General features: G+C 46.8%; 1 protein-coding gene across 1 annotated transcript in view; it reads right to left on the reverse strand.

The window, feature by feature from the left end:
- Positions 1 to 21191, reverse strand: part of LOC310799406 (dedicator of cytokinesis protein 3-like) — a gene marked incomplete at both ends in the record, with an annotated part of 383185 nt that overhangs the window by 20361 nt on the left and 341633 nt on the right. Inside the window, 12 exons of the mRNA XM_083661993.1 lie at positions 1223 to 1369; positions 2403 to 2530; positions 3130 to 3322; positions 6129 to 6227; positions 7159 to 7329; positions 9067 to 9148; positions 9519 to 9619; positions 12329 to 12412; positions 12637 to 12734; positions 13051 to 13222; positions 13740 to 13846; positions 14646 to 14808. Of these exons, the coding sequence (XP_083518119.1) occupies positions 1223 to 1369; positions 2403 to 2530; positions 3130 to 3322; positions 6129 to 6227; positions 7159 to 7329; positions 9067 to 9148; positions 9519 to 9619; positions 12329 to 12412; positions 12637 to 12734; positions 13051 to 13222; positions 13740 to 13846; positions 14646 to 14808 (1545 nt within the window). The remainder of the gene's footprint in view (positions 1 to 1222; positions 1370 to 2402; positions 2531 to 3129; positions 3323 to 6128; positions 6228 to 7158; positions 7330 to 9066; positions 9149 to 9518; positions 9620 to 12328; positions 12413 to 12636; positions 12735 to 13050; positions 13223 to 13739; positions 13847 to 14645; positions 14809 to 21191) is intronic.

Raw genomic sequence — 21191 nt, forward strand, 5'->3', positions numbered from 1 at the left:
TGTATTTTTCATTTCTTTTTATTTCTATTTCATTGTAAATTTTTGTTTTCAAACGAGTTTAGGGAGTTTCGTTTCCAGAGTGGGGTTTCTTCTCTTTTCAGCTTTGTTTTTATCATATGGTTAGATCATGCATATGATTCCCGAGCGCAGCGCTGCTGCCGCTCACCGCTCCCCCCGGGGGTGGGTCAATTGTGGAGAACAAATTACACATTATTGTGTGACAATCAGTGGGACTTTACCTTACTTTACCTTTATTGTTTAAAAATGTAGTTTAGTTTGTATTAGTTTGAGTATTAGTATTAGTATTAGTATTAGTGTTATTAATTAATTAATTTATCATAATATGGGGGGTATTTGTCAGGGGCAAGATTTAACAAGTTCAAAATCCATATTACAATACAAACACAACACTTTGTGAAGGCAGTTGACTCACAGTCATGTAGACATCCCAGACGTAATAAGCGTATGCACCAATGCCTCCCCATGCTTGTTTTATTGACAAATGTGGCCAAACTGACAGTGACCAAAAATACTGTCTAGTCTAGTCTTAAATTTTACTTTAGTTTTAGTTATTCTTAGTTAGGTTTAGTTTAATTTCACTTAGGTTTAGTTAGTTTTACTTTTAGTTCAATTGAATCGCGAAGATTACAGTTTTGTTCTCTTTGGTGACACCTATGGCAATGCGTGGTAATTGCAGGTAAGATCCAAACACTGTTACATGTGACGTTAGTTTGCCATAATCCCCAGCAATGCTAGCAGAGACTGGGGAAAAAACTAGCTTGTTAGCCTACTTCACACAGGAGTTGTTGGGAAACTATAGTAACGTTAGTTACTTAGTAACAGTAGTTGAAGAGTCCATTGTGTTAGCTCCACTTACCATCTCTGGGGTGTCACCATAGACACCAAGTTCATAAATGCTGCAGTACTGAAAATGCAAAGGCTTCCATCAATGGGCCATAGGCTCAATCACCATGGTGTTATCTCAGTCAGTGATAGATAGTGACTTTACACACATTTATTTCCATGAAAATCTTTGAGATGATCACTTTCACTATATTATCTTGGAAGAGATGGAAAGATGGATACGTGAATGGATGGATGGAGAGATGGATAGCTGGACAGATAAATGATAGATGGCTGGCTGGATGATGGAATGAGGTCAGATGAAACAGCAGTAGTAGTAGTAGTAGTAGTAGTAGTAGTGGTATTGTTAGTTACTAACAGTGATCTCCGCGGTGCACTGCGGACAGCGTTGACCCCTTACCGCCTCCTGCGATTGGCTCTTGCTCATGATTGACAGCAGGGTCTGCAGGAGAACGTCCAGCAGGGACTCCACCATCATCTCCACCTCCTCCTGCACCGGGGAATCCTGGAGAGAGAGAGAGAGAGAGAGGGGGGGGGAGAGAGAGAGGAGGAGAGAAGAGATCCAGGAGAGAAGAGAGAGAGAGAGAGGAGAGAAGACATGAGAGAAAACCATAAACTGTATACAAGTATGGAGCTAGCCACTGTGGGGTCACCCATCGGTTTGAAGACTCCCATTTTTAACCCTCAAGTTTGACATTTTGACCATCTCACCATCTTATTTTTTTAAGTGAGGGGGGGGGGGCGGTCAGGAGGTGTCTATGAGCTCTGCATTTGAAGGCCTGCGAAGACCATTGTCTGTATCTGATATGCTCTGCAAGGCTATTCCATATGGTCAGTAGTGTGTAGAAAGCTTCTGTCCAAGGAGTGTGTTCTGGAGCCTGGGAGGTTGAGAGCATGGTCTGGTGTGGCTGTGCATAGGCGGTGGTGGTATGACGTCTGGGGCGTGGTGGAGGGAGCATAGCCTGGACGTCCATGGGGCAGTGTTGGCAACGACAAGGCTGGGGATGGCCAGTTTCCTATTGGCAGTGTCCTGGACCCACAGTGTCCTGTGGGTGGAGCACTCGTCCAGCTGAGATGTGTGGGTGGAGCACTCGTCCAGCTGAGATGTGTAGGTGGAGCACTCATCCAGCTGAGATGTGTGGGTGGAGCACTCATCCAGCTGAGATGCGTGGGTGGAGCACTCATCCAGCTGAGATGTGTAGGTGGAGCACTCATCCAGCTGAGATGTGTGGGTGGAGCACTCATCCAGCTGAGATGTGTAGGTGGAGCACTCGTCCAGCTGAGTGAGGCATATTCCATGACACTGCAGACCTTTAGCTTGTATGTAGGACAGACAGGCGCTTGGCTCTCAGTGGTGAGTTTACTGGCCAGCCACTCTCCTCAGTGCTCCCAGTTTCTTGATTTAGTTTGACCAGCCGACTTGGAAATCCTGAATGTCAGACAGTGTGTGTGTGTGTGTGTGTGTGTGTGTGTGCGTGCGTGCGTGTGTGTGTGTGTGTGTGTGTGTGTGCGTGCACACACACGTGTGTGTGTGTTACCAGTGAGCTGGTCTTGATGATGGAGAAGATCGAGCTGAGTATTCCAGAGCAGATGAGCAGCTCTTTCTGCTGTCTGAGGTGGAGGTGGATGTGATGCAGCACCACCGGGAGGAGGATCCTACGAGACTCTGAGGACACACACACACACACACACACACACACACACACACACACACACACACACACACACACACACACACACACACACACTCACTCACACACACACCCACACACACACACACACACACACACACACACAGGTTATTTAATATTAATATTATTTTGTGGGTGAGGGTTGTGAGGACTGGGATTATATGTTACAATTGATTTGAGAAAATGGCCTAATAACTGATTTTAAACTGCTAACAGGCTAAAAGATACAACACTCACCATTGTCGTCATCGCAAATGTGCAAAAAAGATTTTTTGGGACCCATGTCTATTTATGTCTATTTTGAAAAACCTTCAAGGCCTTGATTCTTTTCCCTCAAATTCACAAACTTTCAAGGATTTCAAGGCCTCGTGGAAGAAACCCTGTTCATTATTCTGACATTTGACAGAGTGAGACGAAGCACGGTCAAAGCAGTGCAGGTGTGTGTGTGTGTGTGTGTGTGTGTGTGTGAAAGAGAGAAAGAGAGAGAGAGCGAGGCGAGTGCTCACACGCAAGAGAGAGAGAGACTGTGTGTGTGTGTGTGTGTGCTTGCATGCATGTGTGTGCGTGTGTTTACCAGGGAAAGAGAAGAGGCGGCTGTCCACGGTGCGGGCGATGGACTGCAGCTTGACCACGTCCATGGACTGTCCCATGTGCACGGTGGAGGGCATGCTGCCCAGCGTGCCCCGCACCAACTCTGCCACCTCCTGCACCGTGAACATCTGCAGCAGCTCGTCAAACACGGCCGGGAAGGAGTTCAACAGAGCCGCCTGCAGGGGGCGAGGGAGAGGCCCGAGTGGAGACGAGAGAGCGACGGCAGGAGAAGAGGAAGAGAGAGAGGAAGAGGAGAGAGAGAGAGAGATGAGGGAAGAGAAGAGAAAGTTAAAGAGAGGTAGTTTGATGCTGTCATGAGAGTTTCTTTCCAAAACACGTATTTCCATTTGGAGAGGTTATCTATTTCTCTTTACAGACTACTGGCTCAGTGATGACTGGGTGCAGTTATAAATGAATAATATGATATATAATAATATATATAATAATAATATTTTTTTATAATATATATATTAATAATATATAATAATGAATACTGCTGAGGGAACACTTATGTTATATTTGAGGAGTTTTGTTCTGAAATGAGGTACTCACCAATTATAAAAGTGACACCTATACTAAGATTAATTGACAGCAGAAAATTCATATTATTGCACTTGAGAAAAGTAGCATAGCAGTGAGCATGTTTCGCGGTTGAAACAAAATGGTTGAAATAACTTTTTACAGACTGGATTATCCATATTTTAGATATTTTAAAGCAATATATATTTTTCTTCTTTCTAAATGGAAATAGTGTGTTTTGGAATACAAGTCTGAGACATCTCAGAGGCACGTTTAAGGCAATTTTATGGTGGTAGTGTCCGGTGTTCCCGGTGGAGAGCGGCTGTGCGGCAAGTCTCCGCAGGGGGTCAGTGGAGGGTCCGCACCACGCTCGCTTGGTCCGCGGTGGTCTACGCAACACGCCGTGGTCAGTTCCCAGGGCTGATTGGCTGATGGTCGCTATGCTCTTTGGTTACTAAGTATTGTCTTCATGCAAACTGATGGCTGATTCTGTGCTCCACGCGGACACCGTGGCGGTACCCGCTACCTGCATTTGCCATGAAATGCTGTGCCTCTGTGGAGAGAACGGTCATACCGTGAACACCGCAAACACCGGACAAACCATACAATTGCCTTAAGAGAGTGACCAAAAAAAACGTCAGAAAAAAAGCGAAGTGAATCCAAATCAAAGGAATAGATCAGAAATCACAGCAAACTCAGACTGAGGGAAAGATTCAGAGTCAGACAAAGTTCTGGCAAAGTTATGAAGCAATTTGTCTGGAAGACACACAACAAAGTGACGAGAGTCATCATAACCAAGATGACCCATAGCCTACAGTGTAATGAGAAACACAGGTGAGAGTGTGATAGGTGAGGAGGAGCAGTCGGTGCTTAAAGGCACACAGAGGAAGAGGAAGGTGAGAGTGGTTGAGTCAAACATCATCAAACAGCAAAACAAGGATGGTGCAACAGGTTAGTAAGAGAAGACGTTATTTCAGAGTGTCATGGTTTGGACAAAACGCTTTCAGGTCTTTGTTTGAGGGGTGCCACACTGCTGGTTTGGGGGGCAACAAACATTCTTAGCTCACTGAGCTGCGTCACACGGGCAGTCTGCACTTTCTCTTCTTCTACCTCAGTTGCTTGAGCTAAGAGTGCTAAGAAAGGTAAGAGTGCTAAGAAAGCTAAGAGTGCTGAGATAGCTAAGAAAGCTAAGAGTGCTAAGACAGGTAAGAGTGCTAAGAGTGCTAAGATAGCTAAGAGTGCTAAGAAAGCTAAGAAAGCTAAGAGTGCTAAGAAAGCTAAGAGTGCTAAGACAGGTAAGAGTGCTAAGATAGCTAAGAGTGCTAAGAAAGCTAAGAGTGCTAAGAAAGCTAAGAAAGCTAAGAGTGCTAAGAAAGCCAAGAGTGCTAAGAAAGCTAAGAAAGCCAAGAGTGCTAAGAGTGCTAAGATAGCTAAGAAAGCTAAGAGTGCTAAGACAGGTAAGAGTGCTAAGAAAGCTAAGAGTGCTAAGACAGGTAAGAGTGCTAAGATAGCTAAGAGTGCTATAAGAGTGCTAAGATAGCTAAGAAAGCTAAGAGTGCTAAGAAAGCTAAGAGTGCTAAGAAAGCTAAGAGTGCTAAGATAGCTAAGATAGCTAAGAGTGCTAAGAAAGCTAAGAAAGCTAAGAAAGCTAAGAATCCATCTCATTCACAAAGACGTTTATGTACAATAGGCACGAACAAGCCCTCGAAAAGAACACTGCTGAGAAAACAGCATCTCTGTCTGTCTCTCTCTCTCTCATGATGTCTTGTGTTCTCTCTCTCTCTCTCTTTCTCTCTCTCTCTCTCTCCCTCTCTGCCTGGATTTTGCAGCAATGATAGAAGCTGTTCTTCTGAATGCACAAACTCTGCACAAAGTCTTTACATTGCCCTTCAAAAGTCATTGTACGCTCAAATAATGTGAGGGAGTTGGTGTTAAAACCACTAAAGTAACACATTGTCCATGACAGTCGCATCCACGACCCACAGGAAGAGGGAGGAAGCAGGTGAGATTAACATGAGGACGTTATGCATCATTATTTCAGTGAAGATGAAACATATCCTGCCATTGTGCAGGATGTGGTGTGAGGGGCGTGACAGGGCACAGGGCTGCTGCTTTGTGTGTGTGTGTGGGGGGGGGGGGATACGGTAAATGTTGTCAGTTGGAGTAAAAGTTAAAGGTATGATAGAGAATAGAATTCTACATCCGCTAAATGTGATAATTATAACAGCCTATGCCAATGGAACTTATATTTTTCTCCAACAAGGTACATGTGAAAGCAGTCAGGGTGTGTGTGTGTGTGTGTGTGTGTGTGTGTGTGTGTGTGTGTGTGTGCGTGTGCGTGCGTGCGTGTGCGTGCGTGTGTGCGCGTGTGTGTGGTTAGGCTCACAAACAGCCGGCGCATGAGGGGTTCTGGGCTTGGTGGTGACACGTCACACACAGGGTTTGATCCAGACGTCTACTTACTGCCAGAGGGGAGGGCCGCGGAGCGCTGGAGCTCCAGGCCTGAGAGCAGCCGGCAGGCCCGCTCCCGGGGGCCTGTCCCTGTCCCGGGGCACACTGGGCCTGGCCTGGGACGGGGGCAGGGGGCGGGGCTAAGGGGGCGGGGGGCCCGGCCCCGGGGCCTGGGGCTTGGGTTTGGGCAGGACACGGCTGGGGGGGGCGTGGAGGGGAGGGGCCCAAGAGGAGCGGCAGATTGTGTGTGTGTGTGTGGGGGGGGGGGATTGATAAAGAGGGGGAGGCGAGGAAGGAAAGATCCGACGTAGAAGAAGAAAAGAGTAAATAAAGGAGAAACAATGCACACACCTTCAGAATAATGCTCCTAAATGCAGAATGGGAAACTTATCAAAACTATACAAGCAAAGATTATATAGATGGGTAGATAGAAAGATTGTAATAATCACCACCATGGCATTAGCAGGCATAAAAAGCAGAAACACATCTAAACTACAAGCAAAAATAATCTAATGAGCATGGGATTATAACACATTGTGTGATCCAAACTAGGAAACTACTACTAAACATGTGGCAGAAACAATCATTGCAGCTGTGGAGAAATGGAAGTGATGACACAGCAGGAAGTGATGACACAGCAGGAAGCACATCAAAAAGTCAACGTTTTTACATTTGATGCTTTTGAAAAAGATGTACAGATAAAAGGAAAGATCTGAAAAAAGATCTGTATGTGGCCCGTGTGTGTGTGTGTGTGTGTGTGCGTGTGTGTGCGTGTGTGTGTGTGTGTGTGTGTGTGTGTGTGTGTGTGTGAATGTGAGCGTGTGTGTGTGTGTGTGTGTGTGTGTGTGTGTGTGTGTGTGTGTGTGAATGTGAGCGTGTGTGTGTGTGTGTGTGTGTGTGTGTGTGTGCGTGTGCGTGTGAGCGTGTGTGTGAGTGTGTGTGTGTGTGTGTGCGTGTGAGCATGTGTGTGTGTGCGTGCATGTGTGTATGTGCATGTGTATGTGTGTGTGTGTGTGTGTCTGTGTCTGTGTCGTGTCCTCACCTGTGTGAAGATGAGTGTCTCTGAGTTGCGGCTGTCCAGGCTGAGGACGAAGCGGATGGACTGGAAGAGCTCCTGGATGCTGGTCCCAAACGCCTCCTCCTCCAGACCGCAGGTCGCCCGCGAGTACAGCACACGAGACTGCACGATGAACTTGAACAGATACTCCAGGGCCTGCAAACACGAGAGAGAGTGTGTGTGTGTGTGTGTGTGTGTGAGAGAGAGAGGGGGGAGGGAGGGAGACAGAGAGAGGGGGGTGAGGAGAGGGTAACTAAAGTGTGCATGTGTAAAACCTACGAAAGACTCCCTAGTAGTCGCATGTCATCTGATTCTGCTAAGATACGTCAAGAAGATACACCTGAAGAACAGTGCTAGTTACAGCCAATGGATTTCAGATAGGCTTATTGGAAAGAGCGTGAGTCCAAATGAGCCAGTGTTTTGGCTGTTGTTTTGAGCTTGGCGAATGTTGTTACAGCCAGCAAGCAGTGGGTTTAGCTTGCGTGTGTGTGGGCTACTGACAGAAACTCCCAAACAGCCAGCAGACACAGACAAACTTTTCAGTGAAGTGAACAGAAGAAGCCCCAAAACATTTCCCTCCAAACCCAAATACCTTTCTAGCAGGGGCTGTTCTAGGCCTTTTCTAGGGGCGGTTCTAGGCCCAAAAAAAATAAAATAAAAGGGGGTTTCCCCCCCCTCCAAATCCATGGTGGTCATTAGTAGCAGTTTCTGTTAAAATGATCTTTATTTATTATTTATTTTTGCTTTAAAACTATTTTTTAATTTTCTGCTTAAAGTTCATGAAAAAAAGTGGCATTCTTGTTTTTTCCCACAATAATTTCATAATACCATTTGTAATGCCACCGTTGTAGTGCTGTTGTTCAAAATTAAAGTACATTTTCTCAGATTTATTGGTGTCTTTCTAGTCACACAATTTAATAGTCAGTGTTTCCCATACACTGATCTATTTGTGGTGGTACACCCTACATAGATTTTGACCCCCACAAATACTGCCACATGCAAGCATGTAGTGCTTACAGTATATTATTATCTTGTCGGAATATTATTCCAGCCAATAAGTTAGGAAGTTCCTTTTTGATTTAATTTTACTTTTGTTTTGCCTACAAAGCAAAATGTTACTTTACTTGAAACTCCCCTGAAGTGATTTTGGTATTATTTATGCAAGCATAATTCTACCAGTAACCTGTATGCAGAATATATATAGTATATATAGGGAAACAATTATTTTTTCATCGCTGTAAAACCACAGAACGGTAAAGAAGATATTGATGTGTGTAGTTCTTCATAGATATAGTCTCTTCATTTTGATCTCAAAGTGCGCCAGTTTGATCCATTTTTACTTGAAACTGTACAAAAATTTCTTCCGGGGGGGCATGCCCCCAGGCCCCCCTAGGGGTTCAGTGGTCCATGACCTTTGGGTGGCCTGAGCCCACCCAAAGCTCTGATGCTAAAACCGCCCCTGCTTTCTAGTATGTGTCAAAACCATCCTCCATAAGTCACACTGTCCACGTCCACTTCAATATGGCAGTGTGTGTGACCCATATGAGAGTAATGTTTGAGTCTGATGAATATTTCAGTGTGCTGAGCAGCGCTGGTCTGCTTAATGCACAACACGTCTGCTTGAAACGCTGCAGCTAGTTTCAGTGCTGATGTAATGTGACCTTCTGACAGGCCCAGGACCTTCAGTGGCAGCAAACGTGTTGATGAAAGCTTTTTGGTGGATTCTGGACTTCGACATAGCGCGGCCTATGTGAGAAAGGTGGTTGCTCTTTTACTGAAAGTTGAGATATTATAGCTCCTCTGAAGAAAACTAATCTAATCTCTCAGGGCTGTCAGGAAACGACAGCAGGTGAGCTTCACTGAGGGTTTGGAGAGAAGCAACATGGCTCTTACCCTCATGGCCTCCTGAATCAGGTCCTGCCTGACCACCTCAGCAGAGCGGTCCATGTACCACCTCAGACAGCGGATCAGCTCTCTGGACACACACGCACGCACGCACGCACGCACACACACACACACACACACACACACACACACACACACACACACACACACACACACACACACACACACACACACACACACACACACACACACACACACACACACACACAAAGGACAGATATGCTTTATTTGAAGCCACTACATTGAATTCCAATGATAAATGATATTTGAATATCTGAGCCACATCGACAGCAGAGACCGACCAACATGTTTCTAGTTGCGTGTTTAGATAGGTGGCGGGTCACTTAAAAACGGGGAACGGGTTGCAGTTGGCCCGCGGGCCGTAGTTTGGCCACCCCTGGCGCTAGGGCATGCAGGTGGGGTTAAGGGGCAGTTCTTACTTGTAGGCCAGCGCCCCGGCAAAGTGCTTCTGGATGTACGTGTCCATGACAGGCCGGAAGTGGTAATATTTACTGTCCCTGAGTAGGTTTATGATGAACACCTGAGAGAGAGCGAGAGAGAGAGAGAGAGGGAGAGAGAGAGACATATTAAGAAAATAAAAGTTCTATCTACTGTATCTATACACACAAACACACACACACATATATATCTCTCACATCTCTTGCTCTATATATCTCTTGCTCTGTATATGTCAAGTCAAGTCAAGTCAAGTCAAGTTTATTTATATAGCCCTAATTCACAAGCATGTCTCAGAGGGCTTCACAGAAAGTATGTCTAGCTAATTCTAGCTGACACAACAGTAACATGAATAATATACAGAATAAAGATAACATTTGAACAATTGATAATATAGAAAATATAGGAATGAGGGGAGAGCAGAGGAGAGCGCAGGAGAAGGGAGAATAGCAGGGGGAATGTGAGAGAGTGATGGGGTGGGGAGGGTATATGAGGTGGGGAAGGAGCAAGAGGAGAGAGCAGGAGAGGGGAAGGGAGGGGAGGTGTGGGGGAGAAGAGAGCAGGGGGAGGGAGGAGGTGGGGAGAGAATGAGCAATATAGACGGAGGAGAGGGGGGAGGTGGGGAGAAGATAGGAATGTGGAGGAGGAGAGAAGGAGAGATGGGGATGCAGGGGAGGGAGAGCCAGGGTAGAGAAGCAGGGGGAGCGTCCCACATCCCCCCCCCCCCCCCCCCCCCCCCCCCCCCAGAGAGGACAGAGAGGAGGAGAGAACAGAGAAGGAGAGGTGGGGGGGTGCAGGGGAAGGAGTGCAGGGGGAGAGGAGGAGAGAACAGAGAAGGAGAGGTGGGAGGGTGCAGGGGGAACGCGGGAGGAGGAGGCGGGGGAGGGAACAGACCTCTCCGCCCCCTCCTCCCCCCCCCCCCCCGAGAGGACAGAGAGGAGGAGAGAGCAGAGAAGGAAAGGTGGGGGGGTGTAGGGGAAGGAGTGCAGGGGGAATGTGAGAGAGGGGAGAGGACAGGGAGGAGGAGAGAACAGAGAAGGAGAGGTGGGAGGGTGCAGGGGAGGGAGAGCAGGGGGAACGTGGGAAGGGGCGGCGGGGGAGGGAAGAGCATGGAAAGAGAGGAGGCGGGGGGGGAGTGGGAAATGTGGGAGAGTGGGGAACAGGAGGGGGAAGAAGGGAAAGGAGCGGGGGAAAGAGAAAGAGAGGGGGGGGGGAAGATCAGACAACTGACTACTCTAAGCATTAACCAGAGCTAGCTGGGACATAGTATCTAGCTAGTCTACAGCCTAATCTGGCCTATCCTACTCTGCTGCTCTAGTCTGATCTTTGCCTGAACACTATAACAGGTCAGCCTTAGGCTGTAGCTAATCTATCGCCTACCTAAACTGTTCTAAACCAACCGGCAGCCCTCGACCAGTGATGAAGAGCACCGATGCCCCCCGCCCCGGCCCCCCGCCCACATAAGGCGTGGGAGAGAAGGCCGGGCCGGGACACAGCGGCGTCCCCACACCCCCAGTGAACGCAAGAAAACCTTTCCACCAAATGGATTGCCCCAGTGACTTGGCTTGGCTGAGGAGGAACCTTGTGAGGTCGTTGTGCTACAGGGGCCCAGCAATGGTCGCCTGGGTAAGCCCACCCCCCACGCGACCCGCTCCCAGACCCGCCCCCAGCTAGTGACTGGGAACTGAGAGAGCAGGCCACGCAGGCCACGCGGGCCCACCCAGGCAGTGGACCCAGCGGCGGACCCCCATCCGGGGACTCCCCTCCGAGACAGGCCGAGAGATGCCGGGCTAAACCATGAACAGAGTTTTCCGGCAGTGAAACTCTGTAAATGGTTTATTATGGAAATAAAATTTACAAGAGAACAGAAAATTGAAAATGTAAAAAAGAGTCCAACAGAGGGATATAAAAATGTAGTTTTTAAATTATCCTAAAATCAGGGAAGGGAGTTGAAAATGTAAAAAGTAGAGTCCAAAGGAAATAGAAAATGTAGTCTTTAAGTGTTCGTAGGTTTAGAGAATACTAGCTAAGAGGAGGGGAGGGGAGGATAAGAGTCGGAGGTGGTGATTAAGGGGAGGGGAGGATAGGAGTTGGAGGTGATGAGGCCGGGGGGGGGGGGGGGGGGGGTCCCCCCCTTCCCTTAGGCAGGCAGGTGACCAGGATGATGAGGATAGGGGTCGGTGGTGGTGAAGAGCCCGGGGTGTCAGACAGTAGAAGGAGTAGCGGGTAGATGGCCTAGAGTGACGGCAGGTGGCTAGGGCGATGACGGCCGGACCTAGGGCTGCAGCGGCGGGGGTGTACGTCAGGCCAATGAAGGACACCTGAGGGGGAGAGAGAGAAGAGAGCGGGGGAATCTGCGCAGAGGTGGAACTAACTCTATAGACAACAATAAAATTAGGTCAAAACAAAATTTATTAGGATTTATTTTTTTATTTTTTAGGATGACTAATACTATACTGCTAATTCAGGTCTAAGTACCACCTAACACCACTGTCAATGATATGTATATGTATATGTATATATATATATATACACACACATATATACATATATATATATATATATACATACATACATGTACATGAGCATGTATATATATATACATGCGCATGTACATGTATACGGTATATATATATATATATATATATATATATATATATATACATGCGCATGTACATGTATACGGTATATATATATATATATATATATATATATACATGCGCATGTACATGTATACGGTATATATATATATAAATATATATAACTGCGCGTGCACACACACACACACACTTACCAGTGACTGGAATACCAGCGGTCCATATTTGTCAGTATTGTCATCCAGGATGGAGAACAAGGTGTCCAGGATGTCTTGGAGAAACTGCCACACACACACACACACACACACACACACACACACACACACACACACACACACACACACACACACACACACACACACACACACACACACACACACACACACACACACACACACACACACACACACACACACACACACAGTTAGATTGCCTGTTATATGGTAATAACAGTTGGTGTGCAGCGTTTGTTGGTGTGCAGCGTTTGTGCTGGACTGAGCCTCACCTTGACGATCTCCTCTCCGCTCACATGTCTCAGCCGGCCCAGGATGTCCATGACCCGGTCCGGATGAGCCTTCCACTTCAGCAGGGCCAGGAGGTCCACTGGAAGACAACCAGAGACACACAGCAACATAGTGTTGAGGTAGAGACACCTCCACATCTACAACATCTACCAGGGTTCACTATCCACTCTAATAATGGATGGAACACAATACTTCAGGAAACATGTACTTAAGTAAAAAAAATAAAAGTTACTGAATTTAAAAAAAATATTCCAAAAAGTACAAGTAGTGTACATGAAAAACCTACAATGACAGTAACTGGATGGAGTAAATAGTAAATAGTTTTTTCCACAATTGGACACAGGCAAAGTGTGTAGATCAGTAGAGTGAAAGCAGCAGGGGAGGAGGTGTGGTACCGTTCTGAGTGAGCTTGGTGGAGGAGAGCTGAGTGGAGATCCAGAGGGTCTCCTTGGTGCTCCTCTGGAAGATAAGGCTGGAGGGCAGGCTGGGGCAGCTGCTGAAGTCCTCCTTACAGCAGGGCAGGCCCAGGTACAAGGCGTGGTTACTGAACGTCGTGTTCTCGTCACACTGAGCCAGAGAGGGACGTACGTTCAATTACTGAAGCAAGACACTATCAAAGTGAACAGCGGGACATAAGAAAGGCCTGAGGGTTTTTGGAGTCTAACAGAAACCAACGGACTATTAACTGACGTGGGTGAATGTTATTATAACCACTATTTCCTTGAGTGATTTAGAAGATGGTAACATCACTTGCTTGTTGTGGGTCTGGGGAAAGGCATGGAGAGACATTATGAAAGCTGAGATTCTGCAGTTATATGATTTAAAAAAATGTTTTGGCCTTTCACTGGTTTCGGCTTCTCTCTCACTGTTATCACCCCACCTAGACAGGTCGGAAATTCGACAGACAGACAGACAGACAGACAGATGACAGACACACACAGACAGACAGACAGACAGAGACAGACAGACAGACAGACAGACACAGACAGACAGACAGACAGACAGAGAGACAGACAGACAGACAGACAGACAGACAGACAGACAGACAGACAGACAGACAGACATGCAGACAGATGTTCCTGACCTTGTAGACGTAGAGTTCATGGCTCTCGTCAGAAAGAGTGGTTCCATCCTCTCTCATCAGAGGAGTGAAGGCAAAACCAAACAGCTTCTTCTCTCCTTTGTCCTTTGCTGGAGAGAGAGAGATGACAGAAAGAGGGAGAGAGGGACAGATAGAGACAGAGAGAGAGGGAGAGATGACAGAAAGAGGGAGAGAGGGACAGATAGAGACAGAGAGAGAGAGAGAGATGACAGAAAGAGGGAGAGAGAGACAGATAGAGAGAGAGAGATGACAGAAAGAGGGAGAGAGAGACAGATAGAGAGAGAGAGAGACAGAAAGAGGGAGAGACATGTAGACACACAGAGACAGCAAGAGAGAAAGAACGATAACCGTTTGTTCAGACAAGAAGTGAAGCAACAGGACAAACATAACATAAGTTTTACACATTTTCTAAAGTGAGATCTTGTGTTTGTGTAAATGGCTTAGATTGAAAGTTATGCCATTAACCATATTGCACTGAAAAGTCCTAGATATTTAGTTTATAGGGATATTTAGTTTTCTTTAAGATATTAAATTGATCCGGACTCTTTAATTGTTCTGATTTGACTTGTTCTTCTACATTTAAACTTGAGGTCGATTTGGAGTTCCAAGGGACAGTTGTTGAAAATTAGCCATCTGACTATCACTGGCACATTTACAGTGCATAATGGTCATTAATGTGCATTGTCCCTCAAATAAATAAATGAATGAATGAATGAATGAATGAATGAATGAATGAATGAATGAATAAATAAATAAATAAATAAATAAATAAATAAATAAACTCATCACCTGGCATTAATGACATGGACTTGAGCAAAATTGACTTGGTCATAGGATGCTACAGTAGCTACCACTGCTCCTGATAGTGACTGGTAGTAATCTACTCACTGGAGCAGTGTCTGAACTCGAAGCGCAGGTGTGAGCCTCTGAAGCGGTCTATGGGGATGGGCAGCTTGACCACCTCGCTCCATCGAGGGTTGTTGTTGTGGTAAAGCACGAAGGAGCGATGCTCCGCCATGTTGGGTTCCCCCGAACCCAGACTGATACAGTCCTGCAAGGAGAGAGAGAGAGAGAGAGAGAGAGAGAGAGAGAGGGAGAGAAAGAGAGAGAGATTCATATACTGTAGATAGAGGAGAGTAACACTGTGCACATTTGTTGTCTGGTCATATTATGACCATAAATTCAGAAAGCACCCATCATTTCTATCTGTCTGTGATGGAGAGAAGCTCATGGAAGAAGTGGAAAGCATTTATTTACATAAAAAAAACAGTTAGTCAAAATAGCAAAAGAAAATAGGAAAAGAGGAATGTGTCCCCATGAAATCCACATGAAAACCATGTGACTCATTTAGCTAGGCTACAGATTAGCCTAAACTGCTAAACAGATTTTCCCAAATGGTGGCTATGGGGAAAAGTGAGCCACATGCTGTGGGGTAAATTGAGCCAGTGGTTCACACCATACCCCATAGGGCACTGAAGTTAAGTATCAAGTCTAAAATGGATTTCAATGTAGTCTTACACAGCTGGCTTGGTTTATGTTAAACATTAAAGAAAAGCTATCATGCCAAGAACCACGAGAAAAACCAACTTGGGCTCACCACCCCTTGAATGGATGGAGAGAGCAGTCATTGATGTCAAGGGTGAAAAATCCACCAGATCAGTGGCAAAAGAAATATTGACAGATAATAGAGGTGCAGAGGTAGGCTACATAAAAAGGAGGTAAAAAAAAACAGTGGGATCAAACCTGGGGCAAGTTGAGCCACAGGACGGCTCTTTTTAGAGTTTTTATTTTATTTTATATCATATTTTCAGGGCCCTTTGTCATAGGTGCGGCCCGCAGAACGGAAATGAAATGTGAGTTCACGTGACCGGCTGGTTTACCAGGCTACATCCCCTACCCTCTATTAATAGATGCAGTGTGCTGTAGCTGTCGGTGTTTCACAACAAACTTACACCAAATAAGAAATCATGTTGGCATTGCAGATGTGTGTGAATTATTTTAAGTTTCTTTATTCGGTTTGCATGTGTCTTTCATTTATGGAGGCCAATGCTCCTGAAAATAGAATGCAAAACTAAAACTTGCTGCCAATTTCATCCAAACCCCAGGTGCCTGTCTTGAGTCCCCATCACTTGACTAGCCATCGGGAGGATGGCTAGAACCTCCACCTTGTCAGACGATTTCAAACAGGAATGCTTATTGTATTCACTAAAACAGATCTAAGTTTTCATTTGTCCCACAAGCCATTTCTAAATTATCCACTCAGCACTTTTATCTGCAATCAGCACATTATCCCATCAATTTCATGGGCATATAATATCATTGATACTGTATATATTATCTATTGAGAATTCATGGGCTCAAGAGAAAAAAAACAAGCAATTATCTTGGCCCTGTCAGGCAAAAGCAGCATAATCTAAGGTTATTGTTGATTACTGTTATGGCGTGTACTGGTGTCATTGTTGATTGTGTGATCGACAGTCTGGTGCAGCGCACAGGTCCTAGACCTGGTGAGACAAGGGAGGAGCCCGGCCGGGTGGCAACCCACAGAGCCCCGTCCCTCTACGTACCAGAGCCCCCCCCCCCCCCCCCCGGACCCGGCAGAGTAGTGCGGATTGAGTGGCCCTGACCACGTGACCACCTTCAACCCTTCCTAGAGGGCTGACCGTGGGTAGCTACTGGGACGTAAGTTGGGGCTTGGCCAGCCCCGGCTGGGTCACCTGGGCGAGGGTGTATGATGTTGCGAGACCCGAAACATCCTATGACCCCAGGGTACATCACTGAGGATACGTCCCAGTTGCATCCATGCGATGTTTTCTTTATAAGTAAATAACTGCAATATCTGATAATAAATCTGTATGATTATTTGTTTACAATCCTGTGGCTTATTTATGCATATATACTGCACATAATGTAAATAAAATAGTAATGTACATTTTTAAATGTACCCCTGTCCTTTGTTTTAGCCTGTACAAATTTGAGTGTGTGCGAGTACATTGAGAGTGAGGCAAACCAGTCAAATTCCTTGTATGTGTACATACTTGGTCAATAAGCTGATTCTGTCAGTTTGTTATTGTGTATGTGGGCCCCTAGACTGTGTTCTGATTTAATATAGCTCAGTGGTTCTGATGTAAACTATACAATAAGGAGGTGACTGTGGACTATAATGACCTAGTGCTTTAATTGTTCTGTCTCACTAAAAACTCTCTTCTCTCATTTAGACTTGCCAAAGCTACATGCATACAAGCTGTATGTAGACAGAGAAACACAATTAAGATATCCAGCTGAAGAACTAATGACATGGTTTCTTGTAGTAGTGAGGTGGAATTGCATAATAGGATATAATAAAGGTGATGTACAGATGCACTGACTTGATATTTTCTTAATTGGATCGGCGAACAGAAAAATCTTGTGTATTTTATTACATTGATTTAATTAATATAATAAGCAACCATACACTGAGATATATGAATGGAGGGCGGGTCCCTATTGTTTCAGTATAGCTTTTATTAAACTACGGTTTCCCCCGCGCATGCCCACATACAACATCCGGGTATAACATGTACCATTTAAGGGCACCACTAGGTGTCCCTGTAACACAGGCTACTAACATATGCCTATAAGTAACATCTCCTTTTCTTTAGCCGTTTGAATAACATGCTTATGGCCTTTCACTACAGTGCAGTGCATAAAACATTATTAACGTGCCAACAACATTTTACCTTGGAGAATAACAATTTCAAATAACATTGCATCAAATAACATTGCATCAACCATTCCTTTTTTCTTTTTTCTTTTTTTTTCTGTTTCTAACCACGAACAAAGTCCAGTCCAGCATATCAGTCCCAGAGTCAAACAGTCCAAGTCAATCACAGTCCACCCCCCTCTTCTTCTTCTTCTTTTTTTTTTTTTTTTTTTTAAAGTCACAAGTCCAGTCGTTGTGGTGGCCGAGACAGGCGGCCACTCCGTGAGTAGACACCTTGGCCTGCCGCACCTGAACCCCCCGGCATCAAGCCCTGCACCGGTGCCCTCGGTGTGCGAGGACATTCGTCGTTGCTTATCTCACCCTGACCCGAGACAATCTGTGTCTCGTACGGGGCTGTCTCTCCAGTGACATGAGCCTGATCAGGGCTGTTCCGCTCAGGCTGCCATGTGTCCAACTGTTGTGTTTGAGCTGAGCGCTCCGCAACACGCAGATCCACCCGGTTGCGTCTGTAAAGTGTGCCGTCCACATCCACCATGAATGAGCGAGGAGCGACTTTCTGGAGGCATTGGCCCAGTCGCCACCTCCCTGTGCGATCACCTGGGAGAGGCCTCATTCTTATGGGATCTCCCACATTCAGCTCTGGAAGGTCCCTGGCAGCCGTGTCATAGAATGATTTTACAATCCGCCGTTTCCACCGCAACTTCTCTGCCACTCCGTCCACCACACGTGGCAGAAGCAGACTGTCTGCGACCGGCAGAGACGTTTTGAGCCTGCGTGACATTAAGCGTTGGGCCGGGCTGCTGTCTAACCCCTCTGTGGGTGTGTTGCGCCAGTGAAGGATGGCCATCCATGCATCTGTGCCATCCAACTTCACCCGCTTGCAGAGTGATTTGACGATCTTAACGGCCGATTCCGCCTTGCCGTTTGACTGAGGATGTCGGGGTGAGGACGTGACATGGGTAAATCCTCAACTTGTTGCAAACTTCCTGAACCGTTCGCAAGCAAATTGCGGGCCATTGTCTGTGACCACTCTGTCCGGCTGTCCATAACGCGCAAACTGGGCTTTGCAGCATGTGATGATGTGATGAGTGTCTCAGCAGACAGATCTGGCAGATGATCGATTTCCCAGAAGTCTGAATACTGGTCTACAATGATGAGAAAGTCCTTGCCAGCATATGAAAAACCATCCATGCTCACTGCCTGCCATGGGCGTACAGGTATGTCATGCGACATCATTCATAGATTCCTTCTGCTGGGCCCGTGCATACTCGTTGCACGCGGAGCAGTTTGCCACAAAGTCCTTTATCTCTGCTCTCATATTTGGTAGGGCTGTGAATCTTCACTGGCCTCATGATTCGATTCGATTACGATGCAGAGGGCTACGATTCGATTCGATTACGATTATCGATGCATCTCGATGCATCTTAAATCGATGCATCACTTTTTTCCGCAATACATGATTTATTTTTTCTTACTTTCTTTTTCCTCACTGTGTGGCTACTTTTAAAATAAAAGTGCATTTGGAATTGCATTGTATTATGATCCATAATTAAAATAAACAACTGCATGTACTTCCATTATATTTTATTTGATTAAAAAACAAACAAAAAAAAACGATTTTTGACATTTGTGAATCGATGCAGAATCGTGCACGTCTGCATCGCGATGCATCTTATAATCGATTATTTTTGACATCCCTAATATTTGGCCAGAAAAGCGTATCCCTGGCCCGTCTGTAACATGCGTCCCCACCAATGTGGCTAGCGTGTATGCATTTGAGCAGCTCAGACCTCATGGCCCTTGGAATAACAACGCACTGCCCCCTGTACAGCACTCCGTCTTAAACACTCAGTTAATCTCTGAAGGGCCAGTATTCCCGCACCGCCAGCGGGGTGTCCTCCTTAAAGTCTGGCCAGCCATTGAGGACCACAGACGCCAGCTCCTGAAGTACATCATCTGTTTCCGTGTGCTGCACAATCTGGCGAAACCTGAAAGCTGTAACATCGAGGTGCTGTGCCTGGTCCAGCTGTGCATATTCGGCCTGGGTGCTGTCCATGGCGCACACAGCACGCTGGGGCGTCTGACCCGCGGCATGGTGGCGTGGCCCTGCTTAGGGTATCGCTGACATACATCTCGGGCCCCGGCTTGTACACGACATCCAGATTGTAACATTGCAGCTGCAGCAACATGCCCTGGTGACGTTTCGGTGCGCTCAGGAGAGGCTTTTTGAAGATTGTGATTAGCGGTTTGTGGTCAGTTTCTGCGGTGATAGTCTCCCTGCCATATAGGTACTGGTGGAATCTCTGGCAGGTGAAGACTATGCTCAAACACTCTTTCTCTATTTGAGCGTAGTTCTGCTCAGTCTGCGTCAGTGCCCTCGAGGCAAAAGCCACCGGCTGCCCCCCTTGCAACAAGCAGCCCCCCAGTCCAGTCATGCTCGCGTCGCTCTGGACCGTAACGGGCTTTGTGATGTCATAGTATTTGAGGACGGGCGTGCTGGTGACCATCCGCTTCACCTCACGCACCGCATCCTCATGTTTGGGCAGCCAGTGCCACATAACGTCCTTATCCAGGAGCCTGCGGAGCGGCTCACAAACCTCAGAGAGCTTCGGCAGGAACTTTGCAAGGTACGTCACGAACCCAATAAAGCGCTGCACCGCTTTCACATCCGTGGGCGTCGGCATTTCTAGCACGGCTCGTGTTTTCTCTGGGTCGATTCTCAGTCCCTCCGAGGAGAGTATGTGGCCGTGGAAGTGTACAGCTTTGAGCTTGAATTGCAGCTTGCGCTCACTCACTGCCCTGCATCGTTCCATGAGAGCTTTCAAGTTGTTGTCATGGTCCAGTTCTGCTTCGGCATCTGTATCGCCACATCCGACCACCAGGATGTCATCAGCGATCGGTTCGATACCAGCCAGGCCCGTTAGCAGCTCATGCTGCTTGCCCTGATAGATCTCAGGCGCTACTGAGACTCCGAAAGGGAGCTTAAGCCATCTCATTCGACCCCACGGTGTCCAAAAGGTTGTCAGACGGCTGCTCACGTCATCGAGCTTGCACTGTAGAAATGCATCGCGAGCGTCCACCAATGTGAACAGGCGGGCCTTGGGCAACTTATACAACACATCCTCCAGCGTTGAGGGGCTTTGGGTCGATACAGATTATTATCTTCTCTGGCTTTGCAACAGTCACCATGCTACTTATCCACGCTGTTGGCTCAGTCACCGGCACAATGTTGCCAGCCTTGTCTATCCAGCTCCTCCTTGACTCTCGCTTTCAGCGCTACCGGCACATTCCTCGGCGCGCACTGTACTGGCATTACATCAGGATCCAGCTCGAAGTGTATCTCGCCCGGGACCGACTCGATTGGGTCATTGAAGACATCGTGATAGTCTTTCAGCAGCTGATCTTTCGTACGGGGCGTAGACTGACTTGCATCAACTTTATTCAGTTCCTCCGGAACTGTGAAGGTTACAAGGCCCAGACGCTCACATGTGTCACCCCCGAGAAGAGGCTTTTGCTCCGTGTTGACTATTTCAAACGTGAGGTTGTGCTTTTCTCCCTGGATAACACATTCTGTGTGGAATTTCCCCAGTGATGTCATGAATTTCCCAGAGTATAGGTTCAACCTGGCTGTGCTCGGGCGTAGCGCCGTTCTGGGTGACAGCTTCTCTTTTATCTTGTGGCCCATAACATTACAGGTGGAGCCTGTATCCAGCTGGCACTGCTGCTTTTTC

This window comes from Poromitra crassiceps, assembly GCF_964638095.1.
Source record: "Poromitra crassiceps genome assembly, chromosome: 27".
In the NCBI taxonomy this organism is placed as follows: Eukaryota; Metazoa; Chordata; class Actinopteri; order Beryciformes; family Melamphaidae; genus Poromitra; species Poromitra crassiceps.